Below are 21,037 nucleotides of genomic sequence, written 5' to 3' on the forward strand. Positions count from 1 at the left end.
GCAGGCAGTCAGCAGAGTGGGTATTTGTGTTTAAGTAAGCCCTTCTGCATGTCAAGCACATTAACCCTTAGTTTGCTGAAGTATACAAAGGAATTGCTTTCCTTACATACTAAAACTTACATTTTCATTTAAGTTAACCTGCCCTTCCATTCAATTTTTTAAACACTTTAAAATTGGCATTCAGTTTCAGCCACTCATCCATATTTGTTGCCTATATCAGTCAAACCTGTAGAACACACACGTGCACACAAACACACACGTACTGGAAAAACAAAGCAGTTTTAAGCCACCAAGGAAGATCCCAGGGACAAGAAAGGACATGTGGACAAATGACAGGCAGCCAAGATTTGAGGCCTACTAACCTTGGCATACTCCCTCTGATTAAACAAATGTTTTTTGAATAAAACAATTTCCCTCCAGACGTCAATTTCAAAAACAACTCAGGAAGTTAATTTTAGCTTTAAGTGACAAAAACATCTGCTGGAATTTCTGTGCAGAACAGATGAGATGTATTTAGGATCCTTTACTGAAACAAAAACACTTGCCCAAAGCATTAGATATTATACATCATCTGCTATAGGAATCTTGTGGGGAAGGAGACACATGGAGTGAAAAAGGCACGTTTTACTTGCTTTTCATGCCAACCTGAACAACCTCCTGGTTCCCATGAAGTTGAACACAAACATGCTTGCATTCTGAAAGACCCCCAATGCAGGGACCAAAGGGAAAGCTGACAACAGAATTCAGCAATAAGAGGGAAACAGCAGAGAGAACCGGATGTAAAATGTTGGCACTTAATACAGAACATTTTTATGCACTGGAGATTTTGGTGGTTTGCTTTCAGGGGTGGGTTTTTTTTACCTTTTTTTTTAAATTTGGCTCAGATGGAAAAATTCCCTCTTAAAAAGAAGTGATTTGAATGCTTCCTGACTATTTACAGTACTATTCTATCTCTCAACTCCTCTCCCAAGAAGTGTAACAAAAATTAAGTCTCCTTTCAACTCTGTGACCAATCAGCAGGATGAAAAGAACATAAAAAAAAAAAATAGGAAAGCCTGGCTTCACCTATCTGTCAATGTACTTCCCAACACTTTTAATTCCTTGGAACCAATAGATTTATTCCTACATTTCCAAACCCAAAGCATGTATGCTCCCCCTGCCAAGCAAAAACCAACCTCTACTTCTGCGTGGCAAACTCTCAACTACTCAAATATTTGAGGTGAAGATTAGAGCTCAGGTTGTCTAGATGAAGACAGGAAATAATCTTATTTAAACTGTGGGCTGAACAGCGTTAGGCAATCTCATGTGCAACCTAAAGGCACAGATCCTCTACTCATCTGCAGGTATCAAGATTTGAAGCAAAAGAAATTAATATGGTATATTTTCTAAGTAACTTGTTTCTATATGGTTAATACAAATGGAAGTTTAAACAAGTAAAAATTATAAGCAAACTCAAAGGCATAAGAATGGAATTAAGTGATGTCAAAACATTCTGAATCCCTCACTTTGCCTAGCATCAAGAGGTTACAGTTCTTGCTCTGAAAAGGACCCAGGTGGCATCACAGGCAGCGTCTGTTTGACCACATGCACACAGTTAGAACCAGCCCCCAGACAAAACAGGCACAAATTGGAGCCAGCAGCTCCAGGCAGGTAACACTGTTCTGAAGTCACATGAAACAGATGCTGTACCAGGCCAAACGTGGCTACTACCAACAGCCTCAGAAAAGAGGCTAAAAATACCCTACATCTCACACCCCCTCAGAGGGTTCTCTTGGAGGTGAAGTTTAAATTGTCTGAGCTTTTGGGGAGAAACAGTTTGCATCACTATATTTGGGGACAACTCCCAGTGTGACACCAAAGTGCCAGGTAAAAAAGCCTAACATTAGGGCTCAACCTATACTGTTGTTATAGTCATTTAATCCCATAAAATACAGCCATATATACTATAGCATTTAGACACATAAAATACAGCCATACATTCTTATTTAAATGCAAAATAGATTCAAAAAAGGTTCCACTTTTCTTTAGCAGTAAATTATTAGTCAATTTATGCACCCATTTTACTCCAACATCCTATGCTCTCTTTACTACTAGAAGACAGGCTGTTCAGAGAAACAACTGAGGCATATGTAGTTGTTTATTACTTTTCATTACTCTTTATAAAATCAGGAGCTCTGAAATACTCCTCCAGTCACCTGTCCCCTGCAGTTCTGACAGCACTGTGTAGCATTACAGAAGCTGCCAAGTAACTTTTTTAAGTAAATGGAAGAGTAATTCCTGTTTGAAGTCCCCAATACAATGCAAGTCAACATGCACATGCACCATCATTTTCATGCTCATTATGTACTGCATCCTCTCTCCTCACTCTTTCCAAAGCAGTGAAGGCAATTCAGATGTCCACCTTCACCTACTGCTTCCTCCCCCACTCCCGAACTTCCTGCTCTAATTAGGGAAGGCACTTAGCCAAGGCCATAATTACCACATTGCTAACAGCACAAGAGCAAAGCAACTCCCTTAGTCAGCTGCTTTATGTTATCTCCCCAAAACACTCATTACTCCACCCAAGCCCTCATTTGCTTCAGTCTTTGTCTAGTATGAGACATGCACAGGTTGACCCTTGAAACATCAGGTCTGGTGCTACCAACTCAATTCAACAGTCACTGCAATTTAACCACCAAGATACTAAGTAATTAAAGCCTATCTAGTTTCCTTTTGTAAAATTCAGTTTTATTTTTCTGGTTTTACAGAAATGCAGTACCCCCATCATCATCCTGTACATCCAAAACACTTCCAGAACAGTCTCTTTGAAACATGCTGAAGTCTGGCTTTATTTGTAGCACAAACGTTATATTGCCCTTTCACTGAAACTGGAGAATAGTGGTGTCTGTTACATCTCATTAACTCCAGACCTATTGTCCTCCTTTATCGGCAAGGAAACAAACAAAAATGGATCATTTGACAACACAAAATAAGCACATAAAACATGGATGAGACTTTTAGAATAAGACTCCCTTTGTTCACATATGAGTTTCTGATGCCAGGCTAGCAATATTTTTCATTCATTCCTGACAGCAACAGACAGATCAAATAACTCGAAATTAAAGAGGCAATAGGAGGTACAGGTCATTAAAGATAAATGAAGGAATTAAAATCCACATAGATTTCAAAAAGATCTAATAAAAAACAAGTGTGTCCATTTTTAAACACCACATTATATTTTCTTTTTACTTCTTTAGATTGGATCATCAAGATGCAAAGGAGCACAACTTGGAAAAACAGTCTTTATAAAATCATAGCACAACCAATTACTTGTCAAGCATCCCTAGCAAAATTTTAAGTTTTCTGGTAGCTTTTCAGAGATTCCTGTGGTCTCTTACCATTAATGCATATTAGAGAACTTTAAGAATGGACAACATCCTACCTGTGTTTTTTGATTCCGTTTGACAGCGACTCCCCACTGCCACACACCTTTTCTTCAGACATGCTTGAAGTTATTGCATCTTTTGAATCCATCCCGTCCTCTAAGGAGTAGGCTGCTGTTGTTTCAAACCCACTTAATGATTTTTCAGATTCCGAATCTGCAAAAGAGCAAGTGCATGTTAATGAATCTGCAGCCTGTGCTAGACTTCAGTCACTAACAGATCTCCCCGCCTTGTACAAAACTGAAACCTAAGTAGCCTACTGTGTCCTGGTGACAGCATCCATTTGGTAAGTAACTAGTACTGCCAGAGACCGCTGCAGCCCAGCATCTAGACATAAAGAAATTGCACAATAAGCAAGACCACAGTACATTAAAAATTCTCTACCAACTGAGCCAAGGTCTGGCATATTTATTAAATTGAAGCTACTAGACCTTGCCTAGGACAAGTGCCAGTGCCATATAGATGCCAGTACTCTACCAAACAAACAGGTACCTTGAGTAATGACTCCTTCCTCAGTTAGGTCTAAGCTCCTAAGACTCTCAGTGGTGTTCACCAGCCTTCACTTCCCAACACACTGAACAAGTATCAAAGAACAGGAGGATGTATCATATAGATAACACCAACTACGTAGGTCCCAGCAAAGTCTAAGTGATAAGCTTGCCAATCAACAAGATAAACTTCGTTCTGTGGAAGGCAGGTTAATAGTACAATCCACATCACATCTCAAACTAAACCAAACATCAACAACAAAACCTACTTTCCAACCACTGTTTTGGTCAGGTAGTGTTTTCCAGCTCTGGAGAAGAGACAGTCTTGCCCCAAATCAGAAGGCACAATTTCCTGGCAAAGGCTGTAGTTTTGTGTTAGGTTTTCTTTCAAACCTGAGAAGATTGTCTAAGGATTATCCAATTGCAAGTTCCAGGAAGTGAGGGAACAACTCAAGACATCAACTTCTATCTCATTTGAAAAATTCTGTAGCAGAAACCAGGTACCACACTGAATGGAAAACAGCTTAATGCAAGCCTCACTGTTTCTGAAAAATGTAGACCCAATCTACAGTAGACGCTATTCCTGCTAAGTACTGCTTCCAGCATATGCTGTTGCTCTTGCCTGCAAAACCCCGTTGTAGAAATAATTGCAAAATTAGCCATTCTCTCACACACTTGTTCTAATTCAAAACCAGTAATCAAAATCTGCTGAAGTAGCAGAGAGTCCAAAAGAATATCTCAGAGTCCAAAAGAATATCACAGCTGTCTACTGCCAGGTGCTTTCTTGTTTTGTCTTTGAAAAGCTACGCCAGTAGCTTCTCCAGAACATGTAAATTGTATATTGCTTTGCTAAAGGGTGTGTATGTATACATACATACATATATATATATATAGACAGATAGAAGAACTTTCTACCACATCCAGATTACATAAGGGTCAGGAACAGGACTGAATCCTGATAAATGGATGGGCTGTGTCACAATGTCTCCACCCCTTCTAGAGAGAGAGATCTAGAAGCATAATGGAGGCCTTTCATTTAAAACATCCATGCCTATCCTCATCAAGGCAGTACTGAAATTTAGCCAGTTGCTAGGGAATGAAAAGAACTGCCAGCTGGTGCTCAGGATATGTTAAAGAAGTGGACTGGCACTCCAGAGAATCTTCTCACAATTTTCCCCAAATTTGTCAGTCTAGTTCTGTGCCAAGTTATGACATAATATATCAAAGCATTAGTTTGGTGGGTACTATATTTAAGAAGTAGGGTAAGGAAAAGCATTTTTACTTGTGACAAGTTTGTTACATAAAATACAGATTTGTCCAGAGATCCTAAACCCAGGTAGCCAGGAAAAAAGTTTTCCTGCACATCCAAATACTGCACAGGAAGAGATACTCTAGGAGTGTAACACAACTTGGGCTTCATCTTCCTGACCACACAACAAGGTATAAAGCTCCTTGGGATATGTATTCCACCTCTCTTTTGAAAGAGCTGCTCAACTGTGCCAACAGTTACCATGACAAGAAAAGCATGAAGCCAACCCAGTAACATAAAGGGAAGTCTGACTCCTGTAGGGTCCTTTCTTCTCTTGTACCATCCAGGACTGTCTTGCTTTCAGACAGAGTCATAGTGCGCAAATTCCTTCAATCTGAGCTTCTGCAGCAGACCCAGGACTCCAGAGCAGGAAGGCAAGAACAGATAAGCTTCACCAGAACTGCCTGTCACTCCTGGATATGCTTCTTGGCATAACGAAGATTTTTAAATACCACACATGTTCAATTGTCCTCATGCTGGCCTTATAGTGCCAAGAGAGGATTCTGCTGGACTGAGCTCCACACCTGCAAACCTCTCCAGATCTTAGACACTGACCAGACAGCCTTCCCCAGGGCATGCGCTTTACCTAATTCAAGAAGACCATGCTCTACAAGAAGAAACAGTAGAATGAAACACTGTAACTGTTGTAAGAAATTGTTGTAAGAAACCTCACCCACTTTCCTGAGAAACAAAGAAAGTACACTGACAACAGCTCCTGACACGGAAGATCTCAGTCTCCAATCCCTTAACCTCAGCTACCTCCTTTAACTCAAAGAATTTAGCAAGCCTTGAAAGAAAGGGTGTTGGAATGAACAAGCCTAGTATTGTATTGTGAGCACAGATCAACAGGCAACTCAAACTGAGCTTTTCCCTGTGCACTTGCAGCGAACTCTTTTCTGAATTAAGATTTGCATACTCCCCCGTCACTGCAAAAAAAGATTTATATTCACAAGTTTCTACAGAGCAGCTGTCAAACAGATGACTAGGAGAAAATGAAGGGTTTTTTTTTAATTGAACTTAGGGGGTTGTGGGCTGAGGAGGGGGGAGAAGGAATAAGAGTCCTTGTTCAGAAGCCAAAATTTTGAAGTGTTCTCTGAGACAAGACCAGGCTGACTAGGAAGCTCTCCAGCCCATGAAATCTGAAAGAGTAACAGTACAAACACCAGCTACATTTTGCAAGAGTGGGAGAGCACAAGGAAACAGCAGAAGCAACGACAGAATCTTAACTCAAGGGACCTCATTTCCTATTGCTACAACTGGTAAGTCTTCAGATGCAGATAGAAAAGTCTGGCCAATGTTATTAAGAAATAAACCTGAGAAATATAGTGTTTAACCACTGTTTGGTTTCAGTTCTGACCAGGTGTTTCCCATTCCTCTGAGACGTCTGCCTTCATTCTTTTAACTCTATTCAAGGCAAGAAGTGACAGGCAGCAGCATTCTCACAGAGGCTGTGAAGTATTTTTGGTACACGTTCAAAAAAAGCCGCTTGACAAACTACTCTCAACATGGAAGGAAGGGCAAGAGGTTTGTATGCTTTTTGTACCATTTTTACTTTTAAGTGATTTGATTATTGCAGACAAACTAGGAAACAAGCAAAAGCAATGGATGTAGTCTGCTACTTATTGTATCCTTTAGGAGAGTTATTTATAAACACAGCACCCAGTAGTGGTAGATACCAGCAGAAGCTGTATTATGACAAGTTAACTTCAGTGTACTTAAATATTCCTGTAGCTAAATAACTGTTTTTATTGCAAGATTGCATCTATGCAAAGCCATCAATAACCCCCTCAACACACACAAAAATCCCGTTTGCAAAAAATCTCCACCTCTCAGATAAAACCTATTTAAAACAGAAAAACAAAGGAAGATCTAAACTCTTCCCAAACTGGGTGAACAATTTGCATATGAGAAGAGAATCTTAGATCTGAAAGGCAAAAATCAAGTACTTTTACCCTTTAATTCTTGATCTGCTCAGCTATTTTTCAGCACTGTGAACGTTCTCTGCATTCCTATTCCATTTTCATATGCTCCTCAAGTCTGTATTAATCAAAGCTAATAACTTCTCCAACTCTCTAGGAGATGGCATTGGTCTTTTTGAATGTTGCTACTTGTTCATCGCTTCTTCCCTTCCCCAGAGCCCTCCCGTTCTGCCCCACCCTGCTTTAAACATAGAAGAGTTTGACACATGTTAAGCATTCAATCCTGCAAGTGAGAGCTGCAGCACTCTGTGTGGTATCGAGTTTAATTACACATTTCCACCACTCCCATGATGAGGGATCAGCGCGCTGTGAAGTGCTGTTAACTGACCTATAGCTATCAGAGCTCAGATTAATAACACCCTTAACTTTGCTCTTCTTAACACTGGATACTGTGCTTTGGTAAGACAAATAACTTGCATTTTTCTGTAGGTTCTTCTATTAATTTCTCTCTCTTTGCAGGGATTTAGTAACTACTGCAACTGTCAAAAAAGTACTGGCCACAGCATATCACTTACAGATAAAAATAAAGGAGACTTCAGAAAATAAACTCCAACTTCAGAAAGTAATCTTGCCACATTGCAAACATTTTCCTCACTCCAGTTTTTGGAAAAGGAAAAGGATATTTCTGTAACTCTGGCCACAATTTCTACAAACAGAACCACACACCACAGACTTCAACAGTGAACAATTCAGTCTATGCCAACAGTAGCAGGTAGCATGGCTCAGGCTGGAGCAGATTTGCAAGAGGAACAGATGGTGCCGAGGACTTGACAATCAAACCAGATACGTTTCTAGTGCTGTTCTCTTCAGATCTACTGTTACTCTGCTGCCATGGACTGAGTGTCCAGTAGGAACTGGACTATATCTTGAGATTCAGCTTCATTCAGGAGCACTCAGATCATTCTACAATGTGAACCAGAGCATGGCAAATGGGGACAAGTAGTTGCTGCACTGCATACATCCTTTTTGATACACCTTTCCCTCAATAACCTGCTTGAAAATTGCTCTGAATTGTCCCATTAGTGATATTCTGTTGAGAGTAGACAAAAATTTATTTTAAAAAAATTATTAAAAAAAAAGCAGCAGTGTCATCTTCTTTCAACCTGTCAAGCCAAAACTAACAATTCTTCAGCTCAAAGTGCAAGCCTACTTATGCAACACTCTCACTTCTAAACTCACTCCTACAGCAGGGATTTAAAAATTCATAGAACTGCAAGCAGAAAAAGATAGCACCCCGATAGAAAAAATACCCTAAGTAGTGGCATTTTCCTACTGACAGACATTATAACTTGTTATATCACCCTGTTAAAATACATTGGTGTTTGCTCAATCTCCTATATAACTTAGAAAGGTAATTCATGAATATTTGTCCAAATCAATATAATTTAACAAAGTCAATTTGCAAACCATGTTAAGCAAAAGCTTTGCAGACAGTTGTAGTAATTTAGATTTCTAGAACCAAAACAAAAAATAAAACCTCTCCTCAAACCATACCAACAAAAAAATAATTCCTTTTATGCTTAAAGTGAAAGTGGTAACATGTATTCAGCAGTCAGGAAAACACATTTCCCTTTTTCTAGCCACCTCCCCATCCTCGCCCCCTTCAGAGACAGAAAGGACCTTAATCTCTGCAAAGTACGAAATACGAACAACCTAGAGAAAAGAATCTATCACCAGTCTGATTAAATTGATGAACACCCAAGAAAATAAGTCTGTCCCAGAAAATTATTTAAAATGAAATTAAGATGAATTATGTCAAATAACTTTCTCCCAGAGGAGAAATAAATCACATTTGGGGTTTTTTAAGTATGTTTGTATACATATGCACCCAGTAAGTTTCACAATTTTACAAATCCGCTTGATATGATTTGTTTGTAGCTTGCAAGGACAAACCTACCACCTCTGGAAAACAGGAGAGGTGGCTTTGGACACTTTCATTCAACAGTATTTAGAGATCAGATCAGTTATGAGATGTGTCAACTAGCAGCTCTTTAAAGCTTAATATTCTCTCATATGCACAAGGCAAGTCCAGCTGGAGAGACTACATTCCAACAGCATCAGATAAAGAACTATTCTCTGCTTTGTTGACAATCACAAGAGCCTGAGGCCTTTCAGCAGAATTGTTCATTTGGTTCCAGAGGAAGAACCTGTTTTAGTGTTCAAGTCTCTTCTACTTGAAGAATTGATAAGTTTGCTGCTGTGCCAAACAGCAAAGTCTCCTTCACAAAATTGATTCACTGTGTTCCTTTGCACAGACTTCCTTTGCCTGTTTTTTCGCAGCTTAAGTTTCTCACTGCAGAACACCTACCAAGGAGTCAGGGAACACTGCTTTTCTCATCTGTCAGAAGCATCAGACAGCTCAGTTCACAGAAAAAGTAACCCCATCCTTGCTAGTGAAGTTTGCCATCACAACCCAATTGTCTGCTACAGTTAGATTATGTTCACCCTCAAGCTTTTCCAGATCCTTTGTAGTTGTAGACAGGTGTGTGCTACTGAATCACCCTGTTAGAGCTACTGCTGAGCTGCATGCACTATGTACAGCCTCCCTATACAAATGCATGTTGCAATCATTCCAGGCAGCTCAGAATCTTCCAAAACCATTATTGGCATGTTCTGCTTATGAAATTATGAAAGATACTAAACTGAAGAACAGATAAGGAAAGAAAAGACATTTAAGAAATGCATGCAGGATTTTAATTCATCCTTTTCTTTCATGTTTAACACTTCAGGTATATAAAATTGAAATAGAACAAGCCTGTCTCAACATCATTATCTCTAAAAACTAGGCATTTTTATAGTCTGATCTTAACAGAGCAAAGGAAAAAGCACACACCACCATGGAGAAAGCAAGTCAGAAGGCTACAAGATATAGTTACCTCTCCCAAAATACGAGCCTTATGTTTTGCTATTTTAAAAAAAGGGTGTAGACTCCCAAGCAATCAGACCTTTCTTTTCTGTCCTGTGGTCTTCTAACCTTTGGTCATGCTAAGGTGAAGCAATACAATTCTGCAGGTGAGCTCTGGCAAATTTTTACAGCCCTGCTCATAAAACACACCAAGCTTACTCCTAAAATTAGGTCCTTGTTAGAAAGGCGGAGATTTCACTTGAAGTTAGGCTGCTCCCACCTTCTTCACCCACCCTACCTGCCCCCACAGCATTCACTACACACGTTGTCTACACACTCACATTCTGGACATCACCACTTACCTGAAACAGCATCATAGAACTGCTCTTCACTGAGGATGCTGAGAGGCGGAGATCCCTTAACCAGAGACTGCTCTAGTTCATGGTGTTCAGTAGCGAGTGTCTCTAATGCTTCTGACAAGATCTTGTTTTTCTCCTGCTCATGCTCCAGTTTCAAATTCCTCACCTATAAGTAGATACATGTATGAATAAAATCTCATCTCTCTGAAGAATGTGTATCTGGAAGCTATTCAGAAAATAGACTCTAATGAATAAATAACTAGCAAACAGCTGGAACTGAAACCACACGGATTAAAGACAATATTACAGTACTTGTGTGAGGACAATAAGGTTTTTAGTCAGCATTTTTAGTAGCTGAAAAATCTGACACGTAAGATCTGACAGTATCAATCACAATTCCATAAGTGAATTCAAGCCAGATAATTATACCTTAAAACTGAGGGGAAATATTTACAGCTCTACTTGGATGACCTTAACTACAGAGTCAGTGATCAGTTTCTACACGCACCAAGCTCCTTCTACTAGTCTGCTCCAATTTAGGACAAGCAGCATCATCTAAATTGAATTACAGAGCAAATGTGAATGCCAGCTACAAATAACTGCAACTAAACTATGAGCTGAAAACATTTAACCCTGCAGATCACAGGAAGAGGTTAAAAAAGATTCCTCTGGTGACTGACTTAAAGTTGACATAAACAGCCCTCCCTCCGAACTCCCTGAACAGTGTACCAAGGAGCCAAAGTTAACAAAAAGAGAAGCCCAGCCACCGGATGGTGGACTGTTTTTAAAACCCACACGTGCAATGGGCTCCAGAGCAGATGACGTTATCCATGTTTTGAGTTCAGTACTAGTAATGGGAAAGCAACATGTCCTTCCTATTTCCTTTTTTTTTTTCTTTCATGGTGCTTCCCTGCCTCTTCTGTCTGCCAGCAGAGGGGAGAGGGCTGTGACTGAAGGCTCAGAAGTGGCTACTTCTCCAAGCCCAACAAGGTTTCAGTGTTCTACCTCTCCTTCAGTCCCCAAACCATCTATTCTTTCCCTTTCTCCCTTCCAGTCCCTTTTTAAAAGCATCCCCAACCCCTGCCTTGTCCTCTAGTTTACTCTCAAAGGTCAGTTTACAGCACTAATTCCCCCTCCACTAAGAACATGCAAGGACATGACAATTAATCTCTTGGAACAGTTACAGGGACAACTTACAGATATACCAACATTACCTTTTTGAATCTAATTTAAGAACTGTTTGTATGTCCTCTCTGGTTACAGTTTACATTAAAGCTTTACTTTGGAAGCTTCAGCCCCCTCAGTTATAACCACTCCTCGAACAGTGGACTCAGAGCTGGGCACAAAAGGAGCCAGTAAGGAAATATTAAAAGAGATTTGCCACTTCCAGAAAAAAGCTTCTATGCTGGTGGAAACATATCCTCTAGGGAGAGATTTATAGAAGAAATTTTCATCCCCTCAGTTGTGCCAAACACTAAATCAGCTGTTTTGGCTGCCAGGCTCTGAGTGTAAGGGGGAAATTCAATTAAATGATAATTAAAAGAGTATAAAATTGGGTTGCTAATTGAAAGCAGAAAAACCAGTAAGTCACTTACTGTTTAATAGTTTTACTCTGAACAAAATGAAAAAAGTCTGGACTAGTTACTGTCACTTTCATTTAAAGTTTACTCTGACAGTACCAATGAAGCTAATTACTGCAATGTTTCATACAAATCAGACATGCCACTGCAAAGGATCTGTTATTAGGCAGTTTCTGCTACATACATTTGGTATGCTGTCACATAGTTATGGAACCACCCGCTTAGAGAAACAGCATCAGTATTTTGCCCTCCTGATACAGGGAGAATAGAGGACTGGAAATAAAATGGTAATTTTCATTCTTCTTAAACAGCAAAGTACAATCAGTTATGAAAATGCTATTTGCAATAATGCTGTTTTTGCAGGATTGAATTAGATGCCATTATGCTCTAATGCTTTGGTTTGGTAAGTGATCTGAGTGATTTAAATATTTATCTAAAACTTACAGCAAATTGAAGGAAAATCAAAGCAATCCAAAAACCCAGATGGACCTTTTCAACATCCTTTAGTCACAGTGGTGCGACTAAAGAAGCAACAACACACACAGGCCTAAAACCATGCCTGCTCCAAGAAACTAGTTCCTATGGCCTATCATAATGTAGAGCTATTCAGAATTGCAGAAGGTATTCTACAAATAAATTCCATTTTTGTAAAATCAATTTTTAGCTTTACAGTAAGGTTCACTTTTCTGTGTAGTCCCAGATTTCCTTGTTACCAGACATTTACTAGTAGAGCAATTATACACCAGTAGGTAACAAAAACCCAAAGCTTTTCATCTGTTCCATAAGCAACTCAATGCTAGCCAGCAGCTAAGAAATAAAGAAAACCCACTTAAGTTTGTTGCTTGCAACTGTTGGGATATTAATTTATAATTGAATAAACTGGATTTAAAGCAACTTTAATCAGTATCTAGGGGCTTTAGATGGAAAGTTGTAATATAGCATTTTTTCCAACAGTATGGAGGTTATGGGATGGACACACACATTCAGACAGAGTCCAGAGATTGCCCTACTAATCTCTACAGCCTGGCACCTCTACACTAGTCATTCCTTCAGGGCCATTGTCAGGAAACACTGCAACCACACCACACCCTTAAGCCCCAAAATAGTTTCACAGCATCAACATGACAATGAAAAAAGATTTTAAAATGGTTCTGCTACCCTTATCTTATTGATTTTGCCTGTAGAGAAGCAATGCTAGGAGAGATAAAGCTCAACCTGTGCTCAAGCACAAACCTGATGTACTCAACAATACAGGAGAAAGAACCTTGCTTGAAATAAGCAGGTATTTTTTAACACAAAGCAGCTTTAAGATATACTTCCATTTTGTCAATAATAAAAGTCAAGGTGATGAGGTTCACCTCCTAAAACCTACTTGCAGTAAATTGAATGTAAAGGGAGGATGTTGTTTCGTTTTCTCAGAATCACACACAATCTCCTTCCATTTTAACATGAAACACTGCAGGCAGATTGGTGCTATTTTCAGAGTGTAAGTTTACTGAACAATGTAATTGACCAACTGAGTGATAGGCTTTCCCAAAATGTAAGTAGCAGACTGCCATTTTGCATAATTTTGCCATGCTCTATTTCTCGTTTATAAGACAAGGTCAGTTAACAGGATTCCTAAGTGAAATAGTCCATCTACTTTGCTACTCCACCACCCTTTTTGGAGATGGTATTTAAGCTTTATTCCTTTTGCAAAAGTTGTTTCTTTCCCACTGTATTTTTCTTCAGTGTCCCAACACAAAAACATCTGTAAGATTACAGAAGGAACTTTCAGACTAGTTTTAAGATTTTTTATTAACACAAAAGTGTAGGATTAATGTAATAAGCAGGAAGAAGAACACAAAACAAAGTTGAGAAGCATTTCAGTCTATTAAACTGGATGTAGAGAGACCAGTATTTTCCAGTGAAGTATCACCCGATTTTGTGAAGTTGCATCAGCTGAATACTAAATAATTTTATGAACTGAAATATTTATGTAGTGAATATCACACCAAAATGATTCAGATACCTGTGTACACACATTTCTGGAAATCCAGTCTGAGCAAGAGGAATTATTGGAAGAATCATTTTATTGACAGCCTGAGTAAGGCACAGCTTGTAATACAGCTGTGGTTTCTGTACCTTTCATGGTGGCACCTGAGCTGAGAAAGAGACAGACAGCAAATCTTACTGGGTTCAGCTCCTCATCTTCCAACTATGGAATGGCTGCCACCTATTAGATCCTTGTAACTGGTGCCCTCAATGCCTGTGCCACCAGCAACATTATAAGCTTTCCTCTGAGCTTTACGTAGAAAGTGGCACAGAGTGCTCAAGTGAACCTGGCATAAGGCCAGCTGAGTTCCCAATGCCCAGCTGGCCAGGTCTCCTACCCTATCCCTAGTCAGGAGCTGTTCTGAACAACAGCAAATAGTTATCAATAAAGCTGGGCTTGTGCTCACACCATTAGACAATGACACTTTAGATCAGTCCTGCTGCCATCTCTAAAGAGAACGGTGTTACAGTCAAACTTCAGATTTACTATTTCTGATGGAAGCTATCTACCCTTGTCTCACAGAAGTAAACAATCACTCCATCATTATCCTTACAGCTATAGACACAGCTATTACCTCAGACTGAAGTCTTGGTGGTTCTCTGTCAGCGTATCTAGGTCAGTGCAACAATCCACTTTTAAAAATATACTTCTCCAGCTGAAGATGTTTGATATCCACGGTCTGGCAAACAGTTTCACTTTTGGTTTAATTGAATAGAAATCTGCTTCCAACAGCTTCCTATAACATTCCTGTAAACCCTACTGTAAAATGTGGTGCTGTGAACATCACATTGTAAGTTTAAATTGTAGAAGTGAGTTATTTTAGCAATCAGACTTATCTTTCTTTTGTTAAAGGAAAGTAACAAACTATTTGCATATACTCCTATTGCCTGTCCATGTTATCTCAAATCCTGCTAAGCACAAGAGCATGGTTTAAAAGCTAATTTCTTCATTGTGTACTACTGGCAGAAACTTCATATGTCTATTCAAAAATATAAAAAAGCTTATCTGTGTGTAACAAACACTAGTCCTACTCCATTCTGTACCCTCAGTCTTCCTTAGGTAGGTGGGAGACCAGTAACAAGCATTAAACCACTCTTTTTTATCCCCTTTTTTCTTTTTTAAAGGCTGAAGTCTAGAACTATATCAGCACAGCCTGTAACCAAAGCCTCTCTGTCCATCCTAAAGACATCTTAGTACAATACACAAAATACTTGCTTTGTTTGGTGCTGGATAGCTTTAATTTAAATTAATGCACAACAACAGTGGCACTTCTGTGGGGTAGGAAAGGATCACACCACTCTATGCCCAGCTAATAAATGATCATCTCAGCAACATGCTACTGCAGCTGCAAATAAACACTAAACACAACATATAGTGAGCAAGGCATAGAACAAATACAGGCACCTCAATAATATGCAGTGCTACATGCTTTCAACATTAGAAGAATAAATTAAAAGACAGCATACCTTAGATCCTACTTCTGGACCGATTGAGAAAAGACAGACTTCACAACACCGCAGTGTGATTTAGCTGAATTTTGTTTTCAAGCACTCAACTTCAGTGCTAGGAATGAGTGCCCAAAACACACAGACTTCAGAGTTGTGCTGAAAGGAAGTACCTCCTCTTTGACAGAGAAACCATGTGGGGATCCGAAGGCAGGCTGCTGGAGTGTCACAACACCGCATACCAACCCTGCTCTGCAGCAAGCTGAGCACGGGAGAGCTGCCCTGACACCGCCTCACCAACGTCTCTGACGACTCAGAAGGGAGGGTTTGGTTTTCAAAATGAATGGCTTTGTCCAACTGCCACAGAAATTCCATTCTCCCAGAAATGTCATTTCTAATAACATATTTGCCACAAAGCACAAAAATGAGGTGCAAGTTCTCAGTTGGAAGGTAGGGGCTAGTGTAACACCTGGCTGGAAATTAACTCGCAACCAAGGAATTAAAAAAACATTGCTATAGTAGAACTGGCATTTTTATGTGAACATCTTCTGATGCTTTCTGTAAATAAAGTAAAGCAAATCAAACCTGCCATTTGTTTCACACTATATCTATTCACACGAAGCTGACAGTTTCTGGGGTCAGCTACTCCAACAGGACATACTATATTGAAAGACAGAACTTACAGAGCTCTGTAGTGTAACACATTACACTACACAAACACTAGGAATCCAAAGCGAGAACTCTGTCCCTTCTGTAATTTTCATACCAAATTAAAACCTCTACCAAAAATTGTGAGGCAAAGAGTGGAAACCACAAGGTACACAGTTTGTCTATTCTAACAAGCTTGTGCAGTTGTAATTTTGCTGTTAGTACAATACAGTCCCTATTGCTAGTGCCTTCTTGCATAAGCCAGTCCTTTGTGATGCCCAGTTTGAACTAGTGCTGAGTAAATCTATTAATGTAGAATGAGAACTAAAAAGTTTTATAAAGAGCCAAGCCTGCCTCTGTGTCTTGAACAAAGGAAGAATCGTAAAGACTGAGTATTTCCCTCGAGGTGTATCTGTTTAGAAATGGAACAGTTCTATACGTTTTGCTAGCTAACTTCAAAGCATGCTACTGCAGCACTAGTTCTACAGGATAGACTTCTACGAAAAGTGCTGTAAAGACTTTCTACTACCTGAAATAGTACCAGATTGTTGCTTAAGCTGCTACTGAAGTGAAAACTGAAATCAGTTGCTCTCAAAGAGAACTCACTCTAAAATTCTCATAGTTTTAGCCATACTTGAGCTTCAATACAGGATGCTTCCCAGAAAGAAAATAAATTTTAGAAAAGGATTGATTTTTACCTCTTCTCATGGGACTTAACTCCCACTAAGCACGCATCAGTATATTCTATAAATATGTATAATCATGCTTTTCTCTTAACCTTTCTCCCCCAAAAAACAGGTACAGTTCTAGTTTCAGAATGTTTCTTTGCAAGTATGCCTCAGGTATTTGAGGCATTAGATAAAGGAATGAGTGATTTATGAATACTCCTATGACACATCAAAAAACTGCAAGTGTGACAGCACACATTAAAGCAACAACAAAATGTTCCCAAACAGATGCAATCAATTTCATGAAGACATTCCCAGATTCCTAAAGCATGTAAATATTTTACACAAAACTTTCAGAGTTCTGTTTACACACAAGCCCTTCTACAAAGAACCTCTTGCTGACTCACTACTCCCCAGCACCATCAAGCACAATGGGACTTGTGACAAATGTCTGCTATATAAACATATGTTAAAATCTTGCATCCTAACTCTTCATTTGCTGGAGTAAACTAGCTTCTGTAAACTTCATCATAGCCTCGGCTCATCCCAGGGAACAGAGAACTGATCCAAAATATGTTTACTTCATGATTTACTTCAGCCATTACTTCTTGCTCAGGTTTTCCCACCTCTCTGTGCCATAAACCTGTCAGTTACCCAGCATCAGAGATCTATCAGACCTAAACCCAGCAGAGTTGGAAAGTGAAAGTGACTTGAACTACTGCTACTGCAACTACTGAAAAGCTCAACAAGATGCGATCACTTAATCTAGGAGGTAAACTGAGCTCACTGGTGATAGGCAAATGGTTATTTACTGTATCACAAGACAGCATCAGTATTCATCTTCAAAGTCCAGCCAGCTGACTCTACAGCATCAGAGTATCACATCTTACTGAGATGTATTTTCTCAAAAGAGAAAACCCACTTGGAGGGCAAATATAACAGCTGGCTTGCTTTCAGACCCATATACAGAAAACATCACCAGTACAGTTTCTCTTCGTACAAAGGCTGAAAGACCCACATACACACAACCAAACCCCATACATACCAACTTAAAGTCCTGGTAATCTGGTCTCTTGCATCCCAACCCAAAGACTATAGAAGAAAGCAAAGACTTTGTAGGACAAGTCATACGACTGCCTCAGTTATTCCCCAGATGAACACAAGAGCTCATTGTTAGTCAACCACGAACATTTAAATCAAAGTTCAAGAGGATGCGTTTAGCAGGGCTGATTTGGAACAGCTACATTTCATTCTTCTGAGCTCAAAGTTGTAGTATCTCCTTATATTTGATTTATTAATTAAATTCTGCTAATGAAGGAAAGAATCAGGTATGATCATAAAATTTAGAAAAATACAATGAAAGCACCAGTAGAAGCAAGAGCCAAACTATTATCCACACTGAAGGAACTCTTACTTTGGCAGGATCATGTGAACTCAGGCAGACATTTAGGCTGTAAGAAAACTGTTATTCAAGAGAAAAGTTGGAGATGCTGAGAGCACGCAGCACCCTTCTCCCAGCGTACATGTCTAATATAAAAATTTATCATTCAAGACTGCTGAGAATAACAGTTTCTGAACTAGCCACATGCTAGGGACAAGGACTGTTTGCCTCCCACCTTTCCCTCTTAAGACACTTAACACTTCCTCCTCAACACGGACCTTGCTGCCTTCCTTCTCCTCTCCTGTTTCCACATTTGGCTATGTCAAAGTCTGTTTATTCAGAGGCTGCTGAAGCACTGCAATTTTAACCAGTGGAGAATGTCACAGTTCCCAGCCAGGAACCTGTCTAAGAGCACATGAGCAAACTGCAAAGACTAATTGCTGATTGCAGATTTGAAGGCTGGTTTTGGCTTAAAATCTTGGATTTAAGCTTTTCTATCAGAGAAACTGCTTTCTTCAAAGTGTTTTTGCACTGTCAAGCTCTTTCTGGTTTGTTCCTAAAGTGAGACTCAATGGCGTTTCCAAGTCTTCCTCTCAAGTGTATTTGTTTTTCCCATTTTACTTTAACAATTTAACTATAATCTGATAAATGTCATGAGTTCTACTTAGGTTTGAGAGTTGCAGAAGTTGCCAGACTCCAGAGCCCATTCTGTCCCTACTTGAGTTCCAGTACTATAATACTGACTAGTCAAATATCAGGACTTCAAAGAAAAAAACTTCTGATTTTGTCATTTTCTGTGAAGTATTGTTTCTATTCTGAGTAATGCTGAAATTAAATATTGCTGTTATTCACTCTTGCCAATTCTAATGCCAAAACAAGCTGGGAGTCAATGACATCTTCAGCAGTGCTCACATTTGGGAAGCATGTTTTGAGTTGCAGACCTACAAGATTACCAGAGAAAAACCACACTCCCAGGATATTTCGCTGCCCCAGTGAGTTTAAGCATTTATGTTCTGAGAGGCATATGCCACAAGCAACTTTCCTTAAACTAAAGGCCTCATTGAAGCTGATCTATTATATTGGTGCCAACAGAACCAGAACAGCATACTGCTACATGCTTTCAGATCCAGTAGGGACAATTTTTTGTCTTCTCCCTTTGAGGGACTGGACATCTTTGAAGTCTCCTAGTCTCACAGAGTGACCAGATTTTAAGATGTAAGGGTTCTTAAGACTGCATTCAGGAAACATTTTATTTTTATTCTTAAGGACTGTTTTGAAAATAGATCTTAAGGCAGTTTTGATCTAACTACTTCCCTTAAGTATTCTTCTGTATACACTACTGATTACTTTGATCAACCCCTTTGTAATCTCTCCTCCACACTTCTTCCCAACTGGATTATGGCAAATGCATGTAATGTTTTCTCTTTTGAAGCAAATGTCATTTTTTGCCATGTTTTTATTGGCTCTTACTGGCTTACTATTGCTGCTGGACTCAGTTGTTGACTCAGAGTGAAAACAGCTTCCTAGTAAAAAAATTAACACTTCTGAAGCTGGCTGTCTGTTCTACAAGCTCTGCATTGGGAATCTTGTTAATTATTCATCATTCATGAAGTCTAACTGACAGGTTTTTTAAGAAGAAATTCCAAAGCAAACATGCAGGTTTGTACAGTTGTTCTGCATTTCTGAAAAACTCAGATGTCTCACTTGCTGGTTTTTATTTTATTTTGGACACTAACCAAATTGAAGTGAAAAAATGTTACATGGGCCAGAAATCAACAGTGAGTTTTACAATGCAATGCTGAGTTCTTATCTCCAAATAAAATCCACCTTGGAAAGCATTCTTTGCTGTTTCTGCTATAGCCCAGAACACGTTCTTAACACATTTCCAGTATTAAAGAATCAGGCTTCAAAGACCAATGCAAAAATCCCACTTCTACTTCAGATTTTAGAAGGACTTGGAGCATTAAGAAGATTGCTCCTTCTTAGGAATGATTTTCTCTGAGACACTGTTTTTGTCCTTATTCCTAAGCAGGCATCAGCCAGCAGACTTCAGCTAGGTCCTGGGTAGGTTGATAAGACATTTCCTGAAATTGGAGTATGTCACGCAGACATTTGTCCAGCAGCTAAAGCAGACATATAAATATGCTCTGGAGTATGGAAATTCAGTGCAGAACTAGATAATCCAAATGTTCTCATTTAGTGCAACAGATCCTTTCTAGTTATGAATTATCTCAAATACTTTTGCCCTTATGTGATAGGTACTTTCTATTGAAGTTGTGTTTGTTTGGGTTTTTAAATTTTTTTTTTAGGAACATTCCAGCTAAGTTATTTATTTCAGTCTTCTTATGTTAAGTCTTCTATTTACTACTCCCCTATATTCAACCCAGTAGCATCTACAGTTCAGAGCAAGAAGAGACCCCAGACTGAACTTCTAAGATGCCCTTTTACAAACTTCTCCAATAAAAGTCGTTGGCTGCTAGAAGACAACGCATAGATTTGATGAAAGTTCTAAATTCTCCCCACTCCAAGCTGAAACAGAACCTGACAGTCTAGAATGACACATCATTTTTTAGATTCAATTACTTGCATGTGTGAACAAAGACAACAGTAGAAAAGCACTGATCACATACTATCAGCTGACCTTAGACACATGGTTCCTTGAAATTTTCTAACACTACTGTACTGGACTGCCCCTTAAGTATTTGTATGGTTAAGGATAAGGATCTTGTATGTCTTAGCCCCCTAGAGAAGAGGGGGCTAAGGGTAAATCTCATCTATATAAATACCTGAAGGGAGGATGCAAAGACAACTGGAGCCTGGTTCTTCTCAGTATTGCCCAGTGGCAGGACAGAAAGGAAAATGCACAAGGTGAAATGCA

The 21,037-nt window shown here is 39.3% G+C and overlaps 1 protein-coding gene across 5 annotated transcripts in view; it reads right to left on the reverse strand.

Annotated features, from left to right (window-relative positions):
- OSBPL1A (oxysterol binding protein like 1A) overlaps positions 1-21,037 on the reverse strand; it is a 76,333-nt gene that overhangs the window by 19,187 nt on the left and 36,109 nt on the right. For 4 of the 5 annotated variants that reach the window (XM_030266097.4, XM_012572044.5, XM_030266096.4 and 1 more), the window contains 2 exons: positions 10,406-10,568; positions 3,422-3,578 (listed from right to left, as the gene is read on the reverse strand). In XM_030266097.4, the coding sequence (XP_030121957.4) occupies positions 3,422-3,578; positions 10,406-10,568 (320 nt within the window). Of the gene's footprint in view, positions 1-3,421; positions 3,579-10,405; positions 10,569-15,483; positions 15,719-21,037 lie in introns of those variants that run through there. The other variant, XM_072924576.1, reaches the window with a different exon arrangement.

The sequence above is a fragment of the Taeniopygia guttata genome, chromosome 2 (genome assembly GCF_048771995.1).
Source record: "Taeniopygia guttata chromosome 2, bTaeGut7.mat, whole genome shotgun sequence".
Taxonomy (NCBI): Eukaryota; Metazoa; Chordata; class Aves; order Passeriformes; family Estrildidae; genus Taeniopygia; species Taeniopygia guttata.